This window comes from Manis pentadactyla, chromosome 2 (genome assembly GCF_030020395.1).
Source record: "Manis pentadactyla isolate mManPen7 chromosome 2, mManPen7.hap1, whole genome shotgun sequence".
NCBI lineage: Eukaryota > Metazoa > Chordata > Mammalia > Pholidota > Manidae > Manis > Manis pentadactyla.
In genome coordinates, this window is record NC_080020.1 from 64,420,482 (window position 1) to 64,443,067 (window position 22,586).

Sequence of the window (22,586 nt, forward strand, 5' to 3'; positions counted from 1 at the left end):
GTAACAAAACCAGGCTTTGAGTGCTTCAGTGATAATAGAGGCATGTTCTCCTATTAAATTTTTAAATTAGTATTGTTTCCCTTTTTATGACTCCAAATCTGCCATCTTCATTCTTCAGAATTTCTTTCCGGTTACAATGATAGAGAGTGATGACAGAATTTGAGAAGCAGACATTGCTTCTTGAACAAGTTAATAAGATTTTTTAAGAAGAAAAATTACAACTCAAAAATATCTGAAAAAGTTTTAAAAGAAGCCTTATTTTTCAATATCTTACTGGAATCAGTGTGATACAAAGAAAGGAAGCTGGTTGTAGAAACAGATTGAATTTTGAAAAGTAGGTTCCCTCATTACTAACCATAACTTTTCATAAGTTAAAAAACATTTTTAACCTCAATTTTCTCATTGGTAAATTTGGAATAATAATACACTTGATGGAGTTGTTGTGGGGATGAATAGCTTTTGACTAGTGCTTGGCACCTAAAAGAGGCTCCATAATTGCTACAAATACTATTAGCCACATCTGAAAAATAAAACTTGTACTAGCTGTGCCCTGGGCCCTTTTGCCTTAGCTAGGTAATGTTATCCCTAAAGCAACCTCCTCTAGGTTTCTAAAAGCAGGGCATTAGTGGCTCATGAAAGCAAACTGACCCGCTCCTCCAAAACTACTCTAAACCATCTTCTAAATTCTAATGAGACTCTTTTTACTTAATTAAACCATAAATTTCTTTTTTAAAATCATGAAAGTCTAACTGGAATGATACACAGCTCTTGGTTCCAGTTAGGAGGAAAACCAACAAAGTAATGTCACAGCTAGCTGTGTATATCTAAATTCCAAAGAAGTGTCAGTTTATACTTTCATATTTAAAATTCCAGTCTACAGAAAAATTATTTATTCTAACCATTCTGAAGAAAAATTGGTACAGTTCTAGCATGGGTAGCTTTGTTATTAATTTACCTAATACTAATTTACATATAAATCTTGGCATAAAGGTAATTTCCTTTAACAGTCCAACTCTCCTATACACATTTTGAACACTGTTTATGTAATTATTTCTTCAGACCAGATATATTAATTAAACTGCATTTCTAGACTTAGAAAAATTGCTGCCACTCTGTAAGATAAGGTTTTCAGCCTCCTTGTTTTTGACTTGTCACAAATGCTGATACTTCACTCTTAAAGCCATTCTGGAAAGGAGGTCTGAGCTGTATATTGCCTGAATTGGTAGAGATATGCTTGCAAGGAGGCTCAATATGGGGATCTTATTGCTGCCCTATCTGGACGGTATTACTTAACAAGCTGTTCCTCTAATTCAAAGCTCTTTTTTATCCTTTTCAAAATTGATTATGCTTGACAATGAGAACATAAATAAAAAGTAAAATTCTGTGGAGAGGAAGCATCACAATAAAAAATGTAAATAGACTGAACATGGTAGATGCAAATGTTAGGTACACACGGTAATGTAAATTAAGTGATTTTTGCATAATGAGATATAATGTTAAAAATATAAATTGAAATTCTATTGGAAGTTTTAACAGGGAGGAGGAATTTGCATGTAATATCATAGGCAGTATGGAATTTATTGAAAACTTGTGAACAGTCTGACAGTGCTTCTGGGTATACAAAAAGTACACAAATAATTATATATAGCAATGTTATCTCAAAGGAAATGATCTTCCAAGGAGCCCAACTTGGAGGAGGCGAAGAGATTAAATATTCTTTTACAGAAGAGCTACCTTGCTGCCTAGTGAATCATCCATCCATCTTACAGGTCTCAGGACCAGTCATGCCTTTGATTTCTCTTTTCCTTATGACAATTAATTCTTTACATTAAAAGGCTCTCAGTAAGCTCCCAGACAAGGACTTTTATGATTTAAAAATTTACAGTTCAATTAAGTAAAAAGAGTCTGATTAGTAGAGTTTGGAAGATAATTTAGAGAAGTTTTGGAGAAGCAGGCCATTGTACTTTCATGAGTTACTAATGGTTTGTCCTCAGAAACAGAGGGGGTTGTTTTAAAATAATAAATACAAAATGTAGAATTTAAAGTTAGGACTCTAATCCCAGCAGAGAAACTAGAGCAAACATATATTGCCCATTGGACTTTTATGCTGTAAATCATAAGCTAAATATGCCATGAAAATACAGGGTCATTATATATGGCACATCTAATTAAAAGTCCTTAAGTGTCTTCCATTATTGCCATATGAAATCAACAACAGTTAAAATTTATTTCATGTTTATTATCAATAGGGGGCTGGATCTGGTTCACATCAGCAACTGAGAGCCAGTTATGCATATCTCTTTCCAATTAAGCATTTTGAGGGCATTTACTCCATGGTGGAAGTATTTACACTAAATAAATTGACAAACAGTATAAATCAGGACCTCTTTTGGAGAGTCACTTGTTAACCATTTACCAGCACTCCACTGACTACTTCATATCAGGAGCTATACTAAGCACTTTAAATAACTTTCAAAACAGTCTGATGAGACAAGTATTATTAACTATACTTAATTAAAAATGAGGAAAGAATGCACAGAGAGATCAAGAAATTTTCTCAATTTCGAACAACTTTCAAATAATACAGTCATGCTTCAAATGGATGCTACCTGATTTCACAGCTTGCATTCTGAGTCACTTCTCTCTGCTACCCTATTTTTCTATGTCAAGTCCAAATAAATATTTTTTTACTTTGAGGGATTTAAGCATTACCATGTGCTTCTGAATAGACTATTCACCTACGTGCATTTTAAATTTATTTTATTAAAAGAAAACATGGACATTAAAAATAAGTTATCTTCACCATGTGTTATTCTGCTGTTTATGAGAGAAATTTCCTTAAGTTTTTCCTGTTTAGTAGAAAAGCTCATTAATTGTAAAAGCAAAGTAGATATGGTATGTGTTGATTCCTACTCAGTTTCAAGGCTAAAAGTGAATGAACAATTCACATGCTAAAGAATGCACGTGGAGATAGAGGTACAAAATAGAATCCTTAAAAGGAACTTTAAGAATCCTCCATTAAAAGGTAGATATAGTAAGAGAATTAGATTCTAGCCATATAGAGGATGAACAATTTACTTTCCTGCCAAAGGTAATAGTAGTAGTATCCATTCTTGCATTCTGATATTTTCTAGTCAGTAATTTTAATAGCCATTCTGATTCAGGAGTTTTCCTTTGGACATCTACCTCATCTGCAACTTCCAAAGAAATTAAGGTCAAGGCTCACAGAGCAGGTCATTAAGTAGCAAGGCTACATTATAGTATTTTTTTCAGAATAGTTCTAAAAAGATATGTTCAAAGGTGATTCCTGTTAATGTTCAACAACAAATTTATACTAGAGTATCTTCATAAAAGATGTGAGGGAAGTTGGGGAACCAGAATTTAGACAGTTTTGTCTTGACTAGCTGGTTAAAGATGGTGGCATAAGAGGTGAGACAGAAACCTCCTCCCAAAACCATACACAATATGAAGATATAGCCAATACATCAAATCCTGAAGAGCAAATGGGTAAGAAGGCTCTGGCAGACTGTCTAAACCTGGAGAAACCAGAAGACCTCAAGGAAAACTGTAACATACCAAAGCCCTGATTGGGCATGACCAAAGCCCTTCCCCCACCCCAGCTCACCAAAGGGAGGAAGAGAAATGGAGCAGGGAGGGTGAAGAGACCTAGGACTGCTGAACACACAGCCTTGAAGATCCACTCTGGTAGCATGATCCTACATTACATACTGCTCTGGAGATTAGTGGGGTTAAAAAGCAAAGACAGGCAGAATACTTGGAGAGACTGAGATTCCAGCTGCTTGTGGAAAACACATATCCACAATGAGCTACTCTGGGACAAAATAAAGGTAGGTAGCCTGAGAGACTTCCTAACAGAGAGAGGGCTGCAAAAGGGTCAAGAGCATGATGCACAGGAGAAAGGACAGGTGGACAAAATTTTCAGGGCACACTCACCAAACCAAGCTGGGAACTTTAAGGAGCTTCAGGTGCTCCATCCCCCTGGCTGGCAATGCAGCTTTGAGGGGCCACCACTGAGAAAGGAAGCCTGCTCTGCTTTCCACCCAGTGGGCACCAGCTCAAAAAATGGCTGCCCTAGGCATTCCACCAGGCCAGCCAGAAAACAGCTCCACCTATGGCAGCTGCAAGTGCAAAGCACAGGGGCTCCTCCCTGCAAGCATGGCCCATGGGCCTTGGCGGTGGAGACAGGCAGTGCAGCCAGGAAGCAGGAAAGAGCTCTTTGGTCCCAACAGGAACCAGCACCGCTCACTTGTGACCTGGGCCATCACTCCAGGGGCTGAAGAGCTCCTGAGAGTAGAGCTTCTGAGCACTAGAGGCCACCACCTACAAATATGAAAGGTCAAAGAAAACTGGTTCAACCCCAAATCCCAAAAACACCAGAAAGATGGCCAAGTGAAACTGAACTTGTCAACATTCCTGAAAGAATTTCAAAATAAAAATAATAAACATGCTCACAGAGATACTGAAAAATATTCAATAACTCAGGAGGAATTCAGGAATGAGATACAAACATTCAAGAATACAGTATATGAAATAAAACATAAAATGGGCGGCTGCCGCCCATCTGCGAAGCTTCTGTGCCCCGTGGCCCGGGCCGCGCCGAGCTGTCAGAAGCCCAGGCCATGGGGCAGCCCCGGCCTTTCGCAGTGTGAGGCGCGGGGCCCCCCGCGGGCTCTCTTGACAAGTCGAGGGCCGGCAGGCGCGAGGAGTCGTTCCAGCCGCGGTCGCGGCCGCCGCCGGCCCGGGCTCCCGGCATCATGAACATAGACGTGGAGTTCCACATCCGCCACAACTATCCTTGGAGCAAGTTGCCGGCCAACGTGAGGCAGAGTCTTGGAAATTCACAGAGAGAATATGAAAAGCAGGTTGTCCTGTACAGTGTCCGCAATCAGTTATGATACAGAAATAACTTAGTTAAACATGTCAAGAAAGATGAACGCAAATACTATGAGGAACTACTAAAATACAGTCGAGATCATCTCATGCTGTATGTACCCTTACCATTTATCAGATATTATGGTGAAGGGCCTGAAGATAACACCATTTTCATATTATATAGGGATTATGGAGGACATTATGAACAGTGAGAAAAGTTATGATTCATTGCCCAATTTTACTGCTGCTGACTGTCTAAGGCTTCTTGGCATAGGAAGAAACCAGTACATTGATCTGATGAATCAGTGTAGGTCATCAAAAAAGTTTTTCAGAAGGAAAACAGCCCGTGATCTGCTACCAGTAAAGCCGGTAGAAATTGTCATTGAGGCGTGGTGGGTGGTGCAGGCTGGATATATCACAGAAGATGATATAAAGATATGCACTTTGCCTGAGAAATGCGCTATTGATAAGATCATTGATGCAGGCCCTCAACTCACTGGATTGCTAGTTTACAATATAGTACATAGTTTATATAACAAAGGGTTCATTTATCTGGATGTACCAATATCTGATGACAGTTGTATAGCAGTTCCTCCTCTTGAAGGATTTGTAATGAATCGAGTGCAAGGTGATTATTTTGAAACTCTACTCTATAAGATATTTGTTTCAATAGATGAGCATACTAATGTTGCAGAGCTTGCAAATGTCCTTGAGATAGACTTATCCCTGGTTAAGAACGCTGTTTCAATGTATTATGGATTTGGCTTTGCCAATAAGAAGGGACAAGTAATAAATTTGGATCAACTTCATTCATCCTGGAGGAATGCTCCATCCGTAAACAGATTAAAGAGTACTTTAGATCTACAAAAGATGCTCCTATCATGGGATGGTGCGGAAAGTAGGAGTCCTGTACAAGAAGCTTCATTGGCTACTGACACTGATACAAATAGTCAAGAAGATCCAGCTGACACAGCCAGTGTAAGCAGTTTGAGTTTGTCTGCGGGGTATACAAAGCGCATTGCATTCCTGTTTGACTCAACTCTTACTGCCTTTTTAACGATGGGAAATCTTTCACCAAACTTGAAAAGTCATGCAGTCACAATGTTTGAAGTTGGCAAGCTCTCTGATGAGTCTCTGGATAGCTTTCTTATAGAACTAGAAAAGGTTCAGAGCACTGGTGAAGGAGAAGCACAGAGATATTTTGATCATGCACTCACTCTGAGAAACACAATACTGTTTCTGCGTCATAATAAAGATCTAGTTGCGCAAACAGCACAGCCAGACCAACCGCATTATGGTTTTCCTCTGGATCTCTTGCGCTGTGAAAGCCTGCTCGGTTTGGATCCTGCAACTTGCAGCAGAGTTCTAAACAAAAATTACACGCTGCTTGTTTCCATGGCGCCTCTCACCAATGAGATTCGGCCTGTCAGCAGCTGTACCCCTCAGCATATTGGACCAGCTATTCCAGAAGTCAGTTCTGTCTGGTTTAAACTGTACATTTACCATATCACTGGGCAAGGACCACCATCTCTTTTACTATCTAAAGGTACAAGACTTCGAAAACTGCCAGACATATTCCAGGGTTATGATCGATTACTAATAACGTCTTGGGGTCATGATCCTGGGGTAGTTCCGACGTCAAATGTGCTCACGATGTTGAATGATGCTTTAACACATTTGGCAGTTTTGATTCAGGGACATAGTTTGCATGGGATAGGAGAAACTGTCCACATACGGTTTCCATTTGATGAAACAGAGCTACAAGGAGAGTTCACTCGTGTCAGTTTGGGTGTTCATAAAGCGTTGCAGACATTAAGGAACAAAGTGGACTTGCAGCATTTTTGCGGATATGTCACCATGCTGAATGCTTCTAGCCAACTTGCAAATAAAAAACTCAGTGATGCTTCTGATGAGAGAGGAGAACCTGATTTGGCTTCTGACTCAGATGTAAATGGGAATACAGAGTCATTTGAAATGGTCATTGAGGAAGCAACTATAGATTTAGCAACAAAGCAAAATTCTGTTGCCACAATAGAAGCAGATTGGGTTCCTCTTGAACTGTGCTTTGGAATTCCATTGTTTAGTTCTGAATTAAACCAGAAAATCTGTAGAAAAATTGCTACACATGGCCTTTGCACTAAAGAGAGCCTTCAAAATCTCTTACATTCCAGTAGAAAACTCTCTCTACAAGTCCTTAACTTTGTTCACTCATTCCAGGAAGGTGCTTCAACACTGGATATTCACACCGAGGCCAGTTTTCAAGTTGGCTTTCACAGTCATCCTGTGGCAATACTGGAGTTCCACTTCCTGCTAAGAACTTAATATTCAAAGACGGCATCTTATCAGAATGGAGCGGACGGTCACCTTCCTCATTTCTTATTGCCAATCTCCATTTGCAGTAATTTGGTCACACCATTTGTTGCTCACACCCTCTGCCTTTTTTCTTTCTTACTGTTAGCTTTGTGGTGCCGGCACTAAAAAGCTTCGTGCTGCTGCAGTGCAGTTCACACTTCACTGATGTGAAAGGCTTGGGGACACGTTCTTTTTTTCTGAAGGTTTCCTCATTAGTGCACCTGCCAATGCAGCAAAGAGCTTTTTAGCAGCCTGAACTGTACTTTTCACTTTGAGACAATCTGCATTTCTTTTATAAAACTGAGGGTATACTTTATAAGCTTTATGATGACTGTTACGTTTATAAGCAGTCTCTATGAATATTGCAATGGTAATTTTATATGTTAGTTTCAGACATAAATCTTGTTTAATTTTATATTTTGTTACCTACTCTTTAGGGGATCATGGGAAGAGGTAGAACTCTTCCTCTGAAAAGGCTTCTTGGTACTTAAAGTAATAAAACTATAAGACAAGAAACATCCAGTATTGAGAAATGAGATAATGGGGCATTAAGAATTCCTGTGGATGTCTGTAAATTATGTGTATCAGTTGAACATTGTTGAAAGTATGTAAATCAGCATAATTATAACTTAACCTTGATTTATAAGGTCTTAACTCAGACTATGACTGTATACATTGACATCTCATGAGAAGCTTTGGAAAACATTCTATTTTTAAACAGTGTTTATATGTGGACCTCTGTTGTCACTCACTTTGGGCTTTATATTTTTATAGAGTCTTTATGGAAAAATAGAATTTATTTTCCACTCTCGTAGCTGTGGCTGCTGCACATTTTCACCCTGATTTATCTTTACCAATGACTCGTTACAAAATTGAATTTGTTGTTTTCAAACTGAGGATTGTGATTTTAGTTTAGATTTACATGTTAGAGGCATTAAGGCTATGTCTTCTGATCAAAACGTGTTAATGATAAATCTGCTTCAAGGACATGTTCTTAGGAAATCTGAATCTTAAATTTATGTGAGTAGTTTTGGAGGAAATGATAAAGAAAAATTGAGTAATTTCAAAATGTTTCTTGAGTCATTGATTCTTTTAGTATCTCCAATGTTAGAATAATTGGAATCATTTCTTAGATTTTTCAAGTTACTTTCCTTGGGAAGTTTGTGCAGTGTTATAGCTTAGTTTAGCTCTTCTCATAGGATAATGGTTTGCTAGCTTAAAACTGTAACCAGAGTAACTGGTCAGATAATATGTATCTACAACACTTAGAGCATTAGAAAATTTGAGAATGTAATAACCAAAATAAACATTTTTGCTGATCATTTTTGTTATTTATAGAACTGATATTTGTGTATTTAACATACTTCTGGAAATATATGCCTTTATTAAAACTGTTACCCATGCATTCAAAACCATTGCCTAACTACAGAATTGAATATTCCGGAGCAGGTTTCTTGTGGCACAGTCAATGCTGTGTTTGGGGTACACACAGTAACATTTAGTTTCTACTTTGTCTTCTATGAGGTGGAAACCAAGTGTATGTTATAAATGTATCTATAAAAGGAAAAATGCATACTAATATTAAAATAATTTCTTATGACTGTGAATCACTTGTTTATTTTTCCAGTATTTGTACATTTCTAGTGCTATTAGATATGTACATATAACTTTTACAGTTTTTCAACCTGAAGTTGTAAGTATTTCATTTGATCAGGGCTCTTTAATCTCCTTTTCATTTGCTTTGTTTGAATTAATTGTAGTTTATTTTATTTATTCCTGTATTAACAATCTAAGCCTACTGTAATGACATGTACACTAATAAAGAATTGAATATTTGTAGTTGTTGGCAATGAACCCAGTTGTTTGTGATTTTAACACTTAAAATATGGGAGTAATCTGCTGCTATATTCCCTTTGAGAGATAATGGAGGAGGAAATAGAACCTAATAATGATCAAGGGTTTTAGGGAAAGTACTGAAAAAATATGTGGTCCACTCCGATTTCTCCTGTGATTGAGGAAAGATTCTGATTCCCAGCTGATGACCACTCATACTTTTAGAACTGAGAATCTGCATTTTTAGAGCTGTTAGCAGAATGTAAAAGCTGCTTTTGTGCTTTGCTTTATGAATTTGGCTTTGTTTAATTCACGGAAAGATGCATTCTTAAATCTTACAAGTGTTGATCCAATTCACCAAGAAGGTAATAGACTTTTATTTGCCAAAGATTTATGAAAGAATTTTTGTCCAATTTTTTTTGCAGATGTTTGAAGTAATTTCATTTGGCTTTGTGTTACCTCCCCTTTTCTTTCCCCCCACTAAACATAGCTTAAACCATGGCAAACAATCTTTAGAAATGAAGAGAAAAAAGAAATATTAAAGAGGACATAGAATTTAGTATGGTACAGTTTCAACTCTCAGGTGGGTCTGAAGAAATGCAACTTTCTGTAATTTTTAAAAAATATGATCATCTGATTTTCTTGATTCTTTTCTTCTTGTTAAATAGGTAATGAGATAATTTTGTATTTGTTTTTTGGGAGATTATCAGTTTCCTTGATGTTTTCAGTTTTCTCTGCCATTCATGTTTCCCTTTTATGTTCAGTGTTTCAAATACAGTTTGTATTTAAAGATTTTAAAGAAACTGTAACTGAGTACAGTGGATTGTTGTTTGGTGTGATGTTAATATTATACAGTGAATATATGAAGTGTTGTCAATTTGATTATTGATGCAATATGTTTACAAATAAACTGGTGTTGATCAAGTTTTAAAAAACATAAAATGGAGGGATTTAAAAAGAGATTAGATAAAGTAGAGGAGACAATAAATGAAATAGAAATAGGAGAACAGGAATACAAAGAAGCTAAGACACAGAGAGGAAAAAGGATCCCTAGGAATAAAAGAATATTGAGAGAACTGTGTGACCAATCCAAACAGAACAATATTCACATTATAGGGGTGCCAGAAGAAGAAGAGAGAAACAGAAAGTGTCTTTGAGGAGGTAATTGCAGAAAACTTCCCCCAATCTGGGGAAGGAGATAGTCTCTCAGGCCACAGAGGTGCACAGATCTCCCAATACAAGGGACCCAAGAAAGACAACACCAAGATATATAGTAATTAAAATGGCAAAGATCAAGAATAGGACAGAGTATTAAAAGCAGTCAGAGGAGAGATGGGATTAAAGATGGCAGCATTAGAGGTGAGACAGAGACTTCCTCCTAAAACCACATATAACACAAAAATATAATTAATACAATTAATCTTGAAAGAGCAACAGGAAAGAAGGCTGTGCCAGATGGCATACACCTGGAGGAAAGAACAGACCTCATGGAACAGGGTAATGTACCAAACCATGATCCAGCAGGATCCAAGCCATTCCCCAACCCAGCTCACTGGTGGAAGGAAGAGAAATGGAGTGAGGAGGTAGTGGAGGCCTAGGACTGCTGAATATCTAGCCCTGGAGATCTACTCTGGGAGCACAAACCTATGTTGTATTGTGGTCTGGAGATTAGTGAGGTTGGAAAGCTAAGACAGGTGGAATACCTAGAGAGATTGAGATTCCAGCTGCTAGCGGAAAACAGGGACCATATCTGGCTGATCTGGGAGACTTCTTAAATGAGACAGGTGCTACAGGGGCAAGGATTGCACAGAGCTTACTGCTCAGGAGAAAGGACAGGAAAACAAAATTGTCTGGATGCACTCTAACCAGCAGGTTGGGAAGTTTCCCGATCTTCAGATGGTCCATTCCCCTGACTGGATATGCAGCTCCAAAGCTCCCCACCATGATACGCAGCCTGCTGAGGCTTTCTCACTGCAAGCCCCACCTGGCTCACAAAATGGCAGTCCCTGCCCTGGCAATAGGCAGGCCAGAGGGAAACCATGCCTACAGAAACTACAAATGCAAAAAACAGATGTTTACACCTGTGTGTTCAGCACATAGATTCTAGCAACAGACACAGGCATAGCAGCTGGGAAACAGGGAAAAGCTGTTTCCTCCTCCCAGGCACCAGCACCTCTCTCCTGCGACCCCTGATATTGCTTCAGGAGCTGAGCAGCTCCAGAGTGTAGAGCTTCTGGGCACTATAGGGTGCTACATACAAATATGAAATGTCAAAGGAACCTGGTTCAAAGCAAACTCTCAACACCAGAAAATGGGTTAAGTGAGACTGAACCAATAAATCTTCCAGAGAGTTCAAAATAAAAATCATAAACATGATCATGGAGGTACAGAAAACTATTCAAGAACACAGGAACAAATTTAGGACGGAGATCCAATAGTTGAGGAACACAAAGGGAGAGTATTAAAATAAGATCAGATATGCTGGAGGAGACAATAAATGAAATAGAAATTAGAGAAGAGTAATACAAAGAAGCTGAGGTACAGAGAGAAAAAGGATCTCTAGTAATGAAAGAACACTGAAAGAACTGTGTGACCAATCCAAATGGAACAATATTCATATTATAGGGGTACCAGAAGAAGAAGAGAGAGAAAATGGGATAGAAAGTGTCTTTGAGGAAGTAACTGCTGAAAACCTCCCCAATCTGGGGAAGGAGATAGTCTCTCAGACCATGGAGGTGAACAGATCTCCCAACACAAGAGACCAAGGAGGACAACACCTAGACATATAATAATAAAAATGGAAAAGACCAAATATAAGAACAAAGTATTAAAAGCAGCCATAAAGAGAAAAAAGATCACAAACAAAGGACAGCCCATCAGACTATCATCAGATTCTCAGCAGAAAACTTACAGGCCAGTAGGGAGGGGCATGATATATTCAATGCAATGAATCAGAAAGGTCTCAAACGAAGAATACCTTATCCGGCAAAATAAGAATTTAAATTTAAAGGAGGAATTAAACAATTTCCAGATAAGCAAAAGCTGAGAGAATTTACCTCTGAAAAGACCATCTCTACAGTGTATTTTGGAGGGACTGCTATAGATGGAAGTATTCCTAACGTTAAATAGCTGTCACAAGAGGTAATAAAAAAGGATAGAAAAAGAGTACAGAAGATGATACCTAACATATAAAGAAAGGAGGATGAAGAAAGGAGGGAAAAAAAAACCTTTAGACTGTGTTTGTAATAGCACACTAAGTTAAATTAGACTGTTAGATAGTAAGGAAGTTACCCTTGAACTTTTGGTAACCACAAATCTAAAGCCTACAATGGCAATAAGTACATACCTATCGATAATGACCCTAAATATAAATGCACCAACCAAAAGATTAAGTCACTGAATGGATGAAAAAACAAGACCCATCTATATGCAGCCTACAAGAGACTCACTTCAAACCCAATGACATTCACAGACTAAAAGTGAAAGGATGGGAAAAGATATTTCATGCAACTAAAAGGGAAAAAAAGCAGGAGTTGCAGTACTTGTATCAGACAAAACAGACTTCAAAACAACGTAACAAGAGAAAAAGAAGGATATTACATAATGATAAAGGGGTCAGTATAGCAAGAGGATATAACCATTATGATCATCTATGCACCAAACACAGGAGCATCTACATATGAGCAACAAATACTAACAGAATTAAAGAGGGAAATAGAATTCAACAAATTCATTTTAGGAGACTTCAACACACCAGTCACTCCAAAGGACGGATCAACCAGACAGAAAATAAGTAAGGAGAAAGAGGTACTGAACAACACATTAGAAAAGATGGACTTAACAGACATGTACAGACAACTCCAGCCAAAAGCAGAATGATACACATTCTTCTCAAGTGCACATGGAACATTTTCAAGAATAGATCTCACACTAGGCCACAAAAAGACCCTCAGTAAATTCAGAAGAATTGAAATTGTACCAACCAGCTTCTCAGTCCACAAAGGTATGAAACTAGAAATAAATTACACAAAGAAAACAAAAAACCCACAAACACATGGAGGCTTAACAATAATGACAAATAATCAATGGATTAATGAAAAAATGAAAACAGAGTTCAAGCAGTATATGAAGAGAAATGACAACAATAACTCAATACCACATAATCCACGGGAAAGAGCAAAGGCTGTTCTAAGAGGGAAGTATATTGCAAATTCAGGTCTACCTCAGGAAAGAAGAACAATCTCATATGAACAGTCTAAATTCACAATTAATGAAACTAGAAAAAGAAGAATGAATTAGGCCCAAAGTCAGTAGGAAAAGGGACACAATACAGATTAGAGAATAAATAAATAAAATTCAGAAGAACAAAGCAATAGAAAGAATAAATGAAAGCAGAAGCAGGTTCTTCAAGAAAATAAGCAAAATAGATAGACCATTATCCAGAATTATCAAGAGAAAAGGAGAGTCTACACACATAAAAAGAATCATAAATGAGAAAGGAAAATCACTATGGACACCACAGAAATAGAAATAATTATTACAGAATACTATGAAAACCTATATGCTAAAAAATTGGATGAACCAGAAGAAATGGACAACTTTCGAGAAAAATACAGCCTTCCAAGGCTAAGGAAGAAACAGAAAATCTGAAGAGACTAATTACAAACGAAATTGAATTGGTAATCGAAAAACTACCTAAGAACAAAAACACTAGATCAAATGGCTTCACTGCTGAATTTTATGAAACATTAAGTGAAGACCCAATACCCATCCTCCTTAAGGTTTTCCAAAGAGTAGAAGAAGAGGGAATACGTCCAAACTCATTCTATGAGGCCAGCATCACTCTAATACCAAAACCAGGCAAAGATCCAACAAAAAGGAAAATTATGGACAAATATCTCTGATGAAAATAGATGCAAAAATTCTTAACAAAATATTACCAAACCGAATTCAAAAATACGTAAAAAGATCATCCATCATGATCAAGTAGGATTTTTTCCAGGGATGCAAGGATGGCACAACGTTCGAAAATCCATCAACATCATTCACCACATAAACAAAAAGAAGGACAAAAACCACATGATCATCTCCATAGATGCGGAAAAAGCATTTGACAAAATTCACTATCAAATTCATGATAAAAATTATCAACAAAATTGGTATAGAGGGCAAGTACCTCAACATAATAAAGGCCATATATGACAAACCCACAGCCAGCATCATACTTACTAGCAAGAGGCTGAAAGCTTTTCCTTTAAGGTCGGGAACAAGACAAGTATGCCCACTCTCCTCACTTCTATCCAACATAGGTCTGGAAGTCCTAGCCATGGCAATCAGACAACACAAAGAAATAAAAGGCATTCAGATTGGTAAGAGAAAGTTAACTGTCACTGTTTGCAGATGACATGATATTGTACATAAAAAACCCTAAAGAGGGAGCCAACATGGCGGTGTGAATATGACAGTGGGAATCTCCTCCCAAAAACATATATACTTTTGAAAATACAACAAACACAACTAGTCCTAAAAGAGAGACCAGAAGATGCAGGACAGTGGCCAGACTGCAGCTACACCAGCGAGAACCCAGCGACAGTTGAAAGGGGTAAGCTACAAGCCCTGGCCTGGCAGGACCCGAGCGCCCCTCCCCCCATCTCCCGGTGGTAGAATAGGCAGAGCGGGAGGGAGATGGAGCCCAGGACTGCTGAACACCCAGCCCCAGCCACCCCCACCAGAGCACAGACAAAGTGCGTGAGCGGGGGGCCATGGATACTGGGGAAACAGGGCAGCAAGACCTCTGAGCGGGTGCAGAAGCTGATGCCCCTGTGACAAAGAAAAGCGGGGGCTTTCTGAAAGTCTTAAAGGGACAGGGACTTAACAGCTTGACGGAAACAACACAGGTCATAGCCAGCAGCTGGAAATTACAGGGAAAACCGGGCACACTAACCTCCTGGGAAACAGCACTAAGACCCCTCATGGAGGTAAACAGCCAAACAGCACCCCCCCGTCCATTAACCCTCCGGGCGCTACGAAAGCAGAGAAGCAGCCTGAGACAAACTCCGCCCACAGAAAGGGAAAATCCTCACTTCCGGCCAGGCAAGACACAAAGACCCACTCTACACGCAATTACCCAACAAAAGCAAATAGGGGTCGCAGTTGTCACAGTAAAGAAAGGCCAGCAGCAAGTGAAAATTTTGGCCCTCCCAGCTGACAGTCAATAGCACCTGTCAACATGAAAAGGCAAAAAAATATGATCCAAACAAGACTAACCCAGACAGCTTCAGCATCTGCTACATCTTCCCCTGAGAAGGAACCTGGGGAGATAGATTTAGCTAGTCTTCCTGAAAAAGAATTCAAAACAAAAGTCATAACCATGCTGATGGAATTGCAGGGAAATATGCAAGACTAAGGAATGAGAATACAGAAATAAAACAAGCTCTGGAAGGACTTCAAAACAGAATGGACGAGATGCAAGAGACCATTAATGGACTAGAAAACAGAGAACAGGAACGCAGAGAAGCTGATGCAGAGAGAGATAAAAGGATCTCCAAGAATGAAAGAATTTTAAGAGAGCTGAGTGACCAATCGAGAAGGAACAATATACGAATTATAGGTATACCAGAAGAAGTAGAGAGAGAAAAAGGGGTAGAAAATGTCTTTGAAGAAACAATTGCCGAAAACTTCCCCAAACTAGGGGAAGAAATGGGCTCTCAGACCACAGAGGTACACAGAACTCCCATGACAAGGGATCCAAGGAGAGCAACACCAAGACACATAATAATTAAAATGGCAAAGATCAAAGACAAGGGCAAAGTATTAAAGGCAGCCAGAGAGAAAAAAAAGGTCTCCTACAAAGGAAAACCCATCAGGCGATCATCAGACTTCTCAACAGAAACCCTACAGGCCAGAAGAGAATGGCATGATATACTTAATGCAATGAAACAGAAGGGCCTCGAACTAAGACTACTGTTTCCAGCACAAATATCATTTAAATATGAAGGAGGGATTAAACAATTCCCAGACAGGCAAGGTTGAGGGAATTTGCCTCCCAAAAAACCACCTTTACAGGGCATCCTACAGGGACTGCTCTAGATGGGAGCACTCCTAAAAAGAGCACATAACAAAACAACCAACATATGAAGAAGGGAGGAGGAGGAATAACTAGGGAGAAAAATAAAGAATCATCAGACCGCATTTATAATAGCTCAACAAGTGAGTTAAGTTAGACAGTAAGATAGTAAAGAAGCTAACCCTAAACCTTTGGTAACTACAAACTTAAAGCCTGCAATGGCAATAAATTTACACCTTTCAATAATCACCCTAAATGTAAATGGACTGAATGCACCAATCAAAAGACACAGAGTAATAGAATGGATAAAAGGGCAAGATCCATCCATATGCTGCTTACAACACAACCACCTCAAACCCAAAGACACACAAAGACTTAAAGACAAGGGATGGAAAAAGATATTTCAAGCAAACAACAGAGAGAAGAAAGCAGGTGTTGCGATTCTCGTATCAGACAAAACAGACTTCAAAATAAAGAAAGTAACATAGACAAAGAAGGACATTACATAATGATAAAGGGCCCAGTCCATCAAGAGGATATAACCATTATAAATATATATGCACCCAATACAGGAGCACCAACATATGTGAAACAAATATTAACAGAACTAAAGGAGGAAATAGAATGCAATGCATTCATTCTAGGAGACTTCAACACACCACTCACTCCAAAGGACAGATCCACCAGACAGAAAATAAGTAAGGAAACAGAGGCACTGAACAACACACTAGAACAGATGGACCTAATAGACATCTACAGAACTCTACATCCAAAAGCAACAGGATACACATTCTTCTCAAGTGCACATGGAACATTCTCCAGAATAGACCACATACTAGGCCACAGAAAGAGCCTCAGTAAATTACAAAAGATTGAAATCTTACCAACCAGCTTTTCAGACCACAAAGGCATTAAACTAGAAATAAACTGTACAAAGAAAGAAAAAAGGCTCACAAACACATTGATGCTAAACAAAACGCTCCTAAATAATGAACGGAACAATGAACAAATCAAAATGGACATACAGCAATATATGGAAACAAACAACAACAACAACACTAAGCCCCAACTTCTGTGGGACACAGAAAAAGCAGTCTTAAGAGGAAACTATATAGCAATCCAAGCATGTTTAAAAAAGGAAGAACAAGCCTAAATGAACGCTCTAATGTCACAATTAACGAAAATGGAAAAAGAAGAACAAATGAGGCCTAAGGTCAGCAGAAGGAGGGACATAATAAAGATCAGAGAAGAAATAAATAAAATTGAGAAGAATAAAACAATAGCAAAAATTAATGAAACCAAGAGCTGGTTCTTCGAGAAAATAAACTAAATAGATCAGCCTCTAGCCAGACTTATTAAGAGGAAAAGAGAGTCAACACAAATCAACAGTATCAGAAACGAGAAAGGAAAAATCACGACGGACCCCGCAGAAATACAAAGAATTATTAGAGAATACTATGAAAACCTATATGCTAACAAGCTGGGAAACCTAGGAGAAATGGACAACTTCCTAGAAAACTACAACCTTCCAAGACTGACCCAAAAAGAAACAGAAAATCTAAACAGACCAATTAACAGCAACGAAATTGAAGCGGTAATCAAAAAACTAACAAAGAACAAAACAACCGGGCCAGATGGATTTACCTCAGAATTTTATCAGACATACAGAGAAGACATGATACCCATTCTCCTTAAAGTTTCCAAAAAATAGAAGAGGAGGGGATACTCCCAAACTCATTCTATGAAGCTAACATCACCCTAATACCAAAACCAGGGAAAGACACCACCAAAAAAGAAAACTACAGACCAATATCCCTGATGAAAATAGATGCAAAAATACACAACAAAATATTAGCAAACCGATTTCAAAAATTCATCAAAAGGATCATACACCATGACCAAGTGGGATTCATCCTAGGGTTGCAAGGATGACACAACATTCGGAAGTCCATCAACATCATCCACCACATCAACAAAAAGAAAGACAAAAACCACATGATCATCTCCATAGATGCTGAAAAATCGTTTGACAAAGTTCAACATCCATTCATGATAAAAACTCTCAGCAAAATGGAAATAGAGGGCAGGTACCTCAACATAATAAAGGCCATCTATGAAAAACCCACAGCCAACATTATATTGAACAGCGAGAAGCTGAAAGCATTTCCTCTGAGATCGGGAACTAGACAGGGATGCCCACTCTCCCCACTGTTATATAACATAGTACTAGAGGTCCTAGCCACAGCAATCAGACAAAACAAAAAAATACAAGGAATCCAGATTGGCAAAGAAGAAGTCAAACTGTCACTATTTGCAGATGACATGATACTGTACATAAAAAACCCTAAAGACTCCACCCCAAAACTACTAGAACTGATATCGGAATACAGCAAAGTTGCAGGATACAAAATCAACACACAGAAATCTGTGGCTTTCCTATACACTAACAATGAACCAACAGAAAGAGAAATCAGGAAAAGAACTCCATTCACAATTCCATCAAAAAAAATAAAATACCTAGGAATAAACCTAACCAAAGAAGTGAAAGACTTATACTCTGAAAACTACAAGTCACTCTTAAAAGAAATTAAAGGGGACACTAACAGATGGAAACGCATCCCATGCTCATGGCTAGGAAGAATTAATATCATCAAAATGGCCATCCTGCCCAAAGCAATATACAGATTTGATGCAATCCCTATGAAACTACCAGCAACATTCTTCAATGAACTGTAACAAACAATTCTAAAATTCATATGGAACCACCAAAGACCCCGAAAAGCCAAAGCAATTCTGAGAAAGAAGAATAAAGTAGGGGAGATCTCACTCCCCAACTTCAAGCTCTACTATAAAGCCATAGTAATCAAGACAATTTGGTACTGGCACAAGAACAGAGACACAGACCAATGGAACAGACTAGACAATCCAGACATTAACCCAGATATATATGGCCAAATAATATTTGATAAAGGAGCCATGGACATACAATGGCGAAATGACAGTCTCTTCAACAGATGGTGCTGGCAAAACGGGACAGCTACATGTAGGAGAATGAAACATGATCACTGTCTAACCCTATACACAAAAGTAAATTCGAAATGGACCAAGACCTGAATGTAAGTCACGAAACTATTAAACTCTTGGAAGAAAACATAGGCAAAAACACCTTAGACATAAACATGAGTGACCTCTTCTTGAACATATCTCCCCGGGCAAGGAAAACAACAGCAAAAATGAACAAGTGGGACTATATTAAGCTGAAAAGCTTCTGTACAGCAAAAGACACCATCAACAGAACAAAAAGGAACTCTACAGTATGGTAGAATATATTTGAAAATGACACATCCAATAAAGGCTTGACGTCCAGAATATATAATGAGCTCACACGCCTCAACAAACAAAAAAAAAATAACCCAATTAAAAAATGGGCAAAGGAACTGAACAGACGGTTCTCCAAAAAAGAAATACAGATGGCCAACAGACACATGAAAAGATGCTCCACATCGCTAATTATCAGAGAAATGCAAATTAAAACTACAATGAGGTATCACCTCACACCAGTAAGGATGGCTGCCATCCAAAAGACAAACAACAACAAATGTTGGCGAGGCTGTGGAGAAAGGGGAACCCTCCTACACTGCTGGTGGGAATGTAAATTAGTTCAACCATTGTGGAAAGCAGTATGGAGGTACATCAAAATGCTCAAAACAGACATACCATTTGACCCAGGATTTTCACTTCTAGGAATTTACCCTAAGAATGCAGCAATCAAGTATGAGAAAGACCAATGCACCCCTATGTTTATCACAGCATTATATACAATAGCCAAGAATTGGAAGCAACCTAAATGTCCATCTATAGATGAATGGATAAAGAAGATGTGGTACATATACACAATGGAATACTACTCAGCCATAAGAAAAGGGCAAATCCTACCATTTGCAGCAACATGGATGGAGCTGGAGGGTATTATGCTCAGTGAAACAAGCCAAGCAGAGAAAGAGAAATACCAAATGATTTCACTCATCTGTGGAATATAAGAACAAAGGAAAAACTGAAGGAACAAAACAGCAGCAGAATCACAGAACTCAAGAATGGACTAACAGGTACCAAAGGGAAAGGGACTGGGGAGGATGGGTGGGTAGGGAGGGATAGGGGGGGAAGAAAAAGGGGGGTGTTAAGATTAGCATCCATAGGGGGGTGGGAGAAAGGGGAGGGCTGTACAACACAGAGAAGACAAGTAGTGATTCTACAACATTTTGCTACGCTGATGGACAGTGACTGTAAAGGAGTATATAGGGGGGACCTGGTATAGGGGAGAGCCTAGTAAACAAAGTATTCGTCATGTAAGTGTAGATTAATGATAAAAAAAAAAAAAGCAGTTCCTGTGTGGTGACCTCCAATGAGTTCTACACAATGACATAAGGGCTTATAAAAGTGAAGGCAAAGGGTCTGTTTGTGTTTATACAGAGGATCAAAGCCTAATGGGGCTACCCCGAAAATGAACTAAGATACGATATCAAAAAGAACTTCCAACATCAGCACTCTCGGGAAGACTCATGCCAGAAGATGATCATCAAAAACCCAAAAAAAGATCCATGCACTGCTACAGCTGTAGATGCACTCATCCCACCAAATCCTGGACTTGCCATGGGAATGATGAAGGAGATATCTAAGCTGGCCTGTGCATACAGTAAAACAACAAATTTGACTGGATCTATACTGTTAGAACTCAACCAAGAATTAGGAGAAGTGCAAATTGTAGCACTCCAAAATCTTAAAACCACAGACTATTTACTGTTAAAAGAACATATGGGATGTGAACAGTCCCCAGGAATGGGTTGTTTTAATTTATCTGATTTCTCTCAGACTGTTCAAGTTCAGTTGGACAATATCAACCATATCATAGATAAGTTTTCAAAAATGCGTAGGGTGCCTAACTGGTTTTCTTGGTTTCACTGGAGATGGCTGGTAATTACAGGTATGCTTTGGTTACATAACTGTACACCTATTATGTTAATGTGTGCGCACAATTTAATTAGTAGTTTAAAACCTATCCATGCTGAAGTTACTCTACAAGAAGATATGTCAAAGAAATAATCTTCCCAGGTTTTCTTCCGCCTGCTACTTCTATAGCTTTTCTTCTTCCTACCTAATTACAACCCTTAAATAGAATTCGTGCCACATGTCGAATTTACTGAGTATCATAATTCTTCCAAGTGGTAAAGACACCTCAAGACAAATGCTGGGCATAGAAGGCACAGGGCATAAATATGCAAAGAAGTAAAAAGCTAACCTTTTCAAACAATAAGGCTTCTCTCTCACTTACCAACTTAACATTTCCCTGTATGGCCCCGAAAGATGACTGGTTAGCCAGAGACGGGTAAGATTCCTCAAGGGAGGAACAACCTAAGACAGGCACAGTCACAGGGGGGCCATCAGGTGAGAAAATGGGTATCAGCAGAGATGAGGCTTAGAACCTCCCCCCTCCTGTTCTGAGAGAAATCTTCTGCATACGTGGATGTTTTATGGCCCTTGTCTAGCTCGGATTAACACATAGTCTACAGCACACACCTGATCATCTACATTTGCTCTCTTACAACACTAAACTATGTTTTCTACCTTTGTCTCATATCTACCTACCACTTCAGCATTTTATTAAAAATAATAATAATAAAGAGAGAAATGTGGTATCCACATATATATCATGTATAAAAATCAAATGAATATTCATATTTGAACTGACTGTTTATAGTTCATAATGCATGAACAAAACCAAAAGCTTCTGTGATGACTGCCCTTGTAATGTTCACCATGTAACTTATTCACTATGTAAGAATTTGTACTCCATGTAAGAACTTGTTCGGTATGCATCAGAAGATTCGAGACTGATGAAAATTAGACTTGGGGTCAATTAATGATTGTGCTTTGAGCATTGACCCCCCCTATAGAGAATTTTATTGTTGTTAACAACCATTTGAATATATATATATATATAAACACACTTCCAATTTTAAAATAAATAAGTAACCGGGATGTAATGTATAGCATAAGGAATATATAGTCAAAATATTGTAACAACTTGGTATGGTGATAGCTGGTACCTATAATGATCATGTATATAAATGTTGAATCACTGTGTTGTACACCTGAAACTAATGTAATACTGTGTGTCAACTACCCTTCAATAAAAAATAATAAAAAATAAATAAATAAATAAAAAATAAAAAACCCTAAAGAATCCACTTCAAAACTACCAGAACAAATTGAATTCAGCAAATCACATGTTAAAAAATTAATACACAAAAATATGTTGCATTCCTATGTACTAACAATGAACTAGCAGAGAGATCAAGAAAACAATTCCATTTACGATTGCATCAAAAAGAATAAAATACCTAGAAATAAACTACCCAAGGATCTAAAATACCTATACCCTGAT

At 38.3% G+C, this 22,586-nt stretch overlaps 1 protein-coding gene and 1 long non-coding RNA gene across 5 annotated transcripts in view; one reads left to right on the top strand and one right to left on the bottom strand.

Annotated features, from left to right (window-relative positions):
* Positions 1-22,586, bottom strand: part of LOC118932334 (uncharacterized) — a 925,389-nt gene that overhangs the window by 574,520 nt on the left and 328,283 nt on the right. The window lies entirely within an intron of this gene.
* On the top strand, positions 4,574-9,084 carry LOC118932332 (protein FAM91A1-like). The gene is given in 3 exon segments (XM_036925765.2): positions 4,574-5,006; positions 5,008-7,141; positions 7,144-9,084. Coding segments are annotated over 3 exon segments (2,517 nt in total). The 5' UTR covers positions 4,574-4,775; the 3' UTR covers positions 7,296-9,084.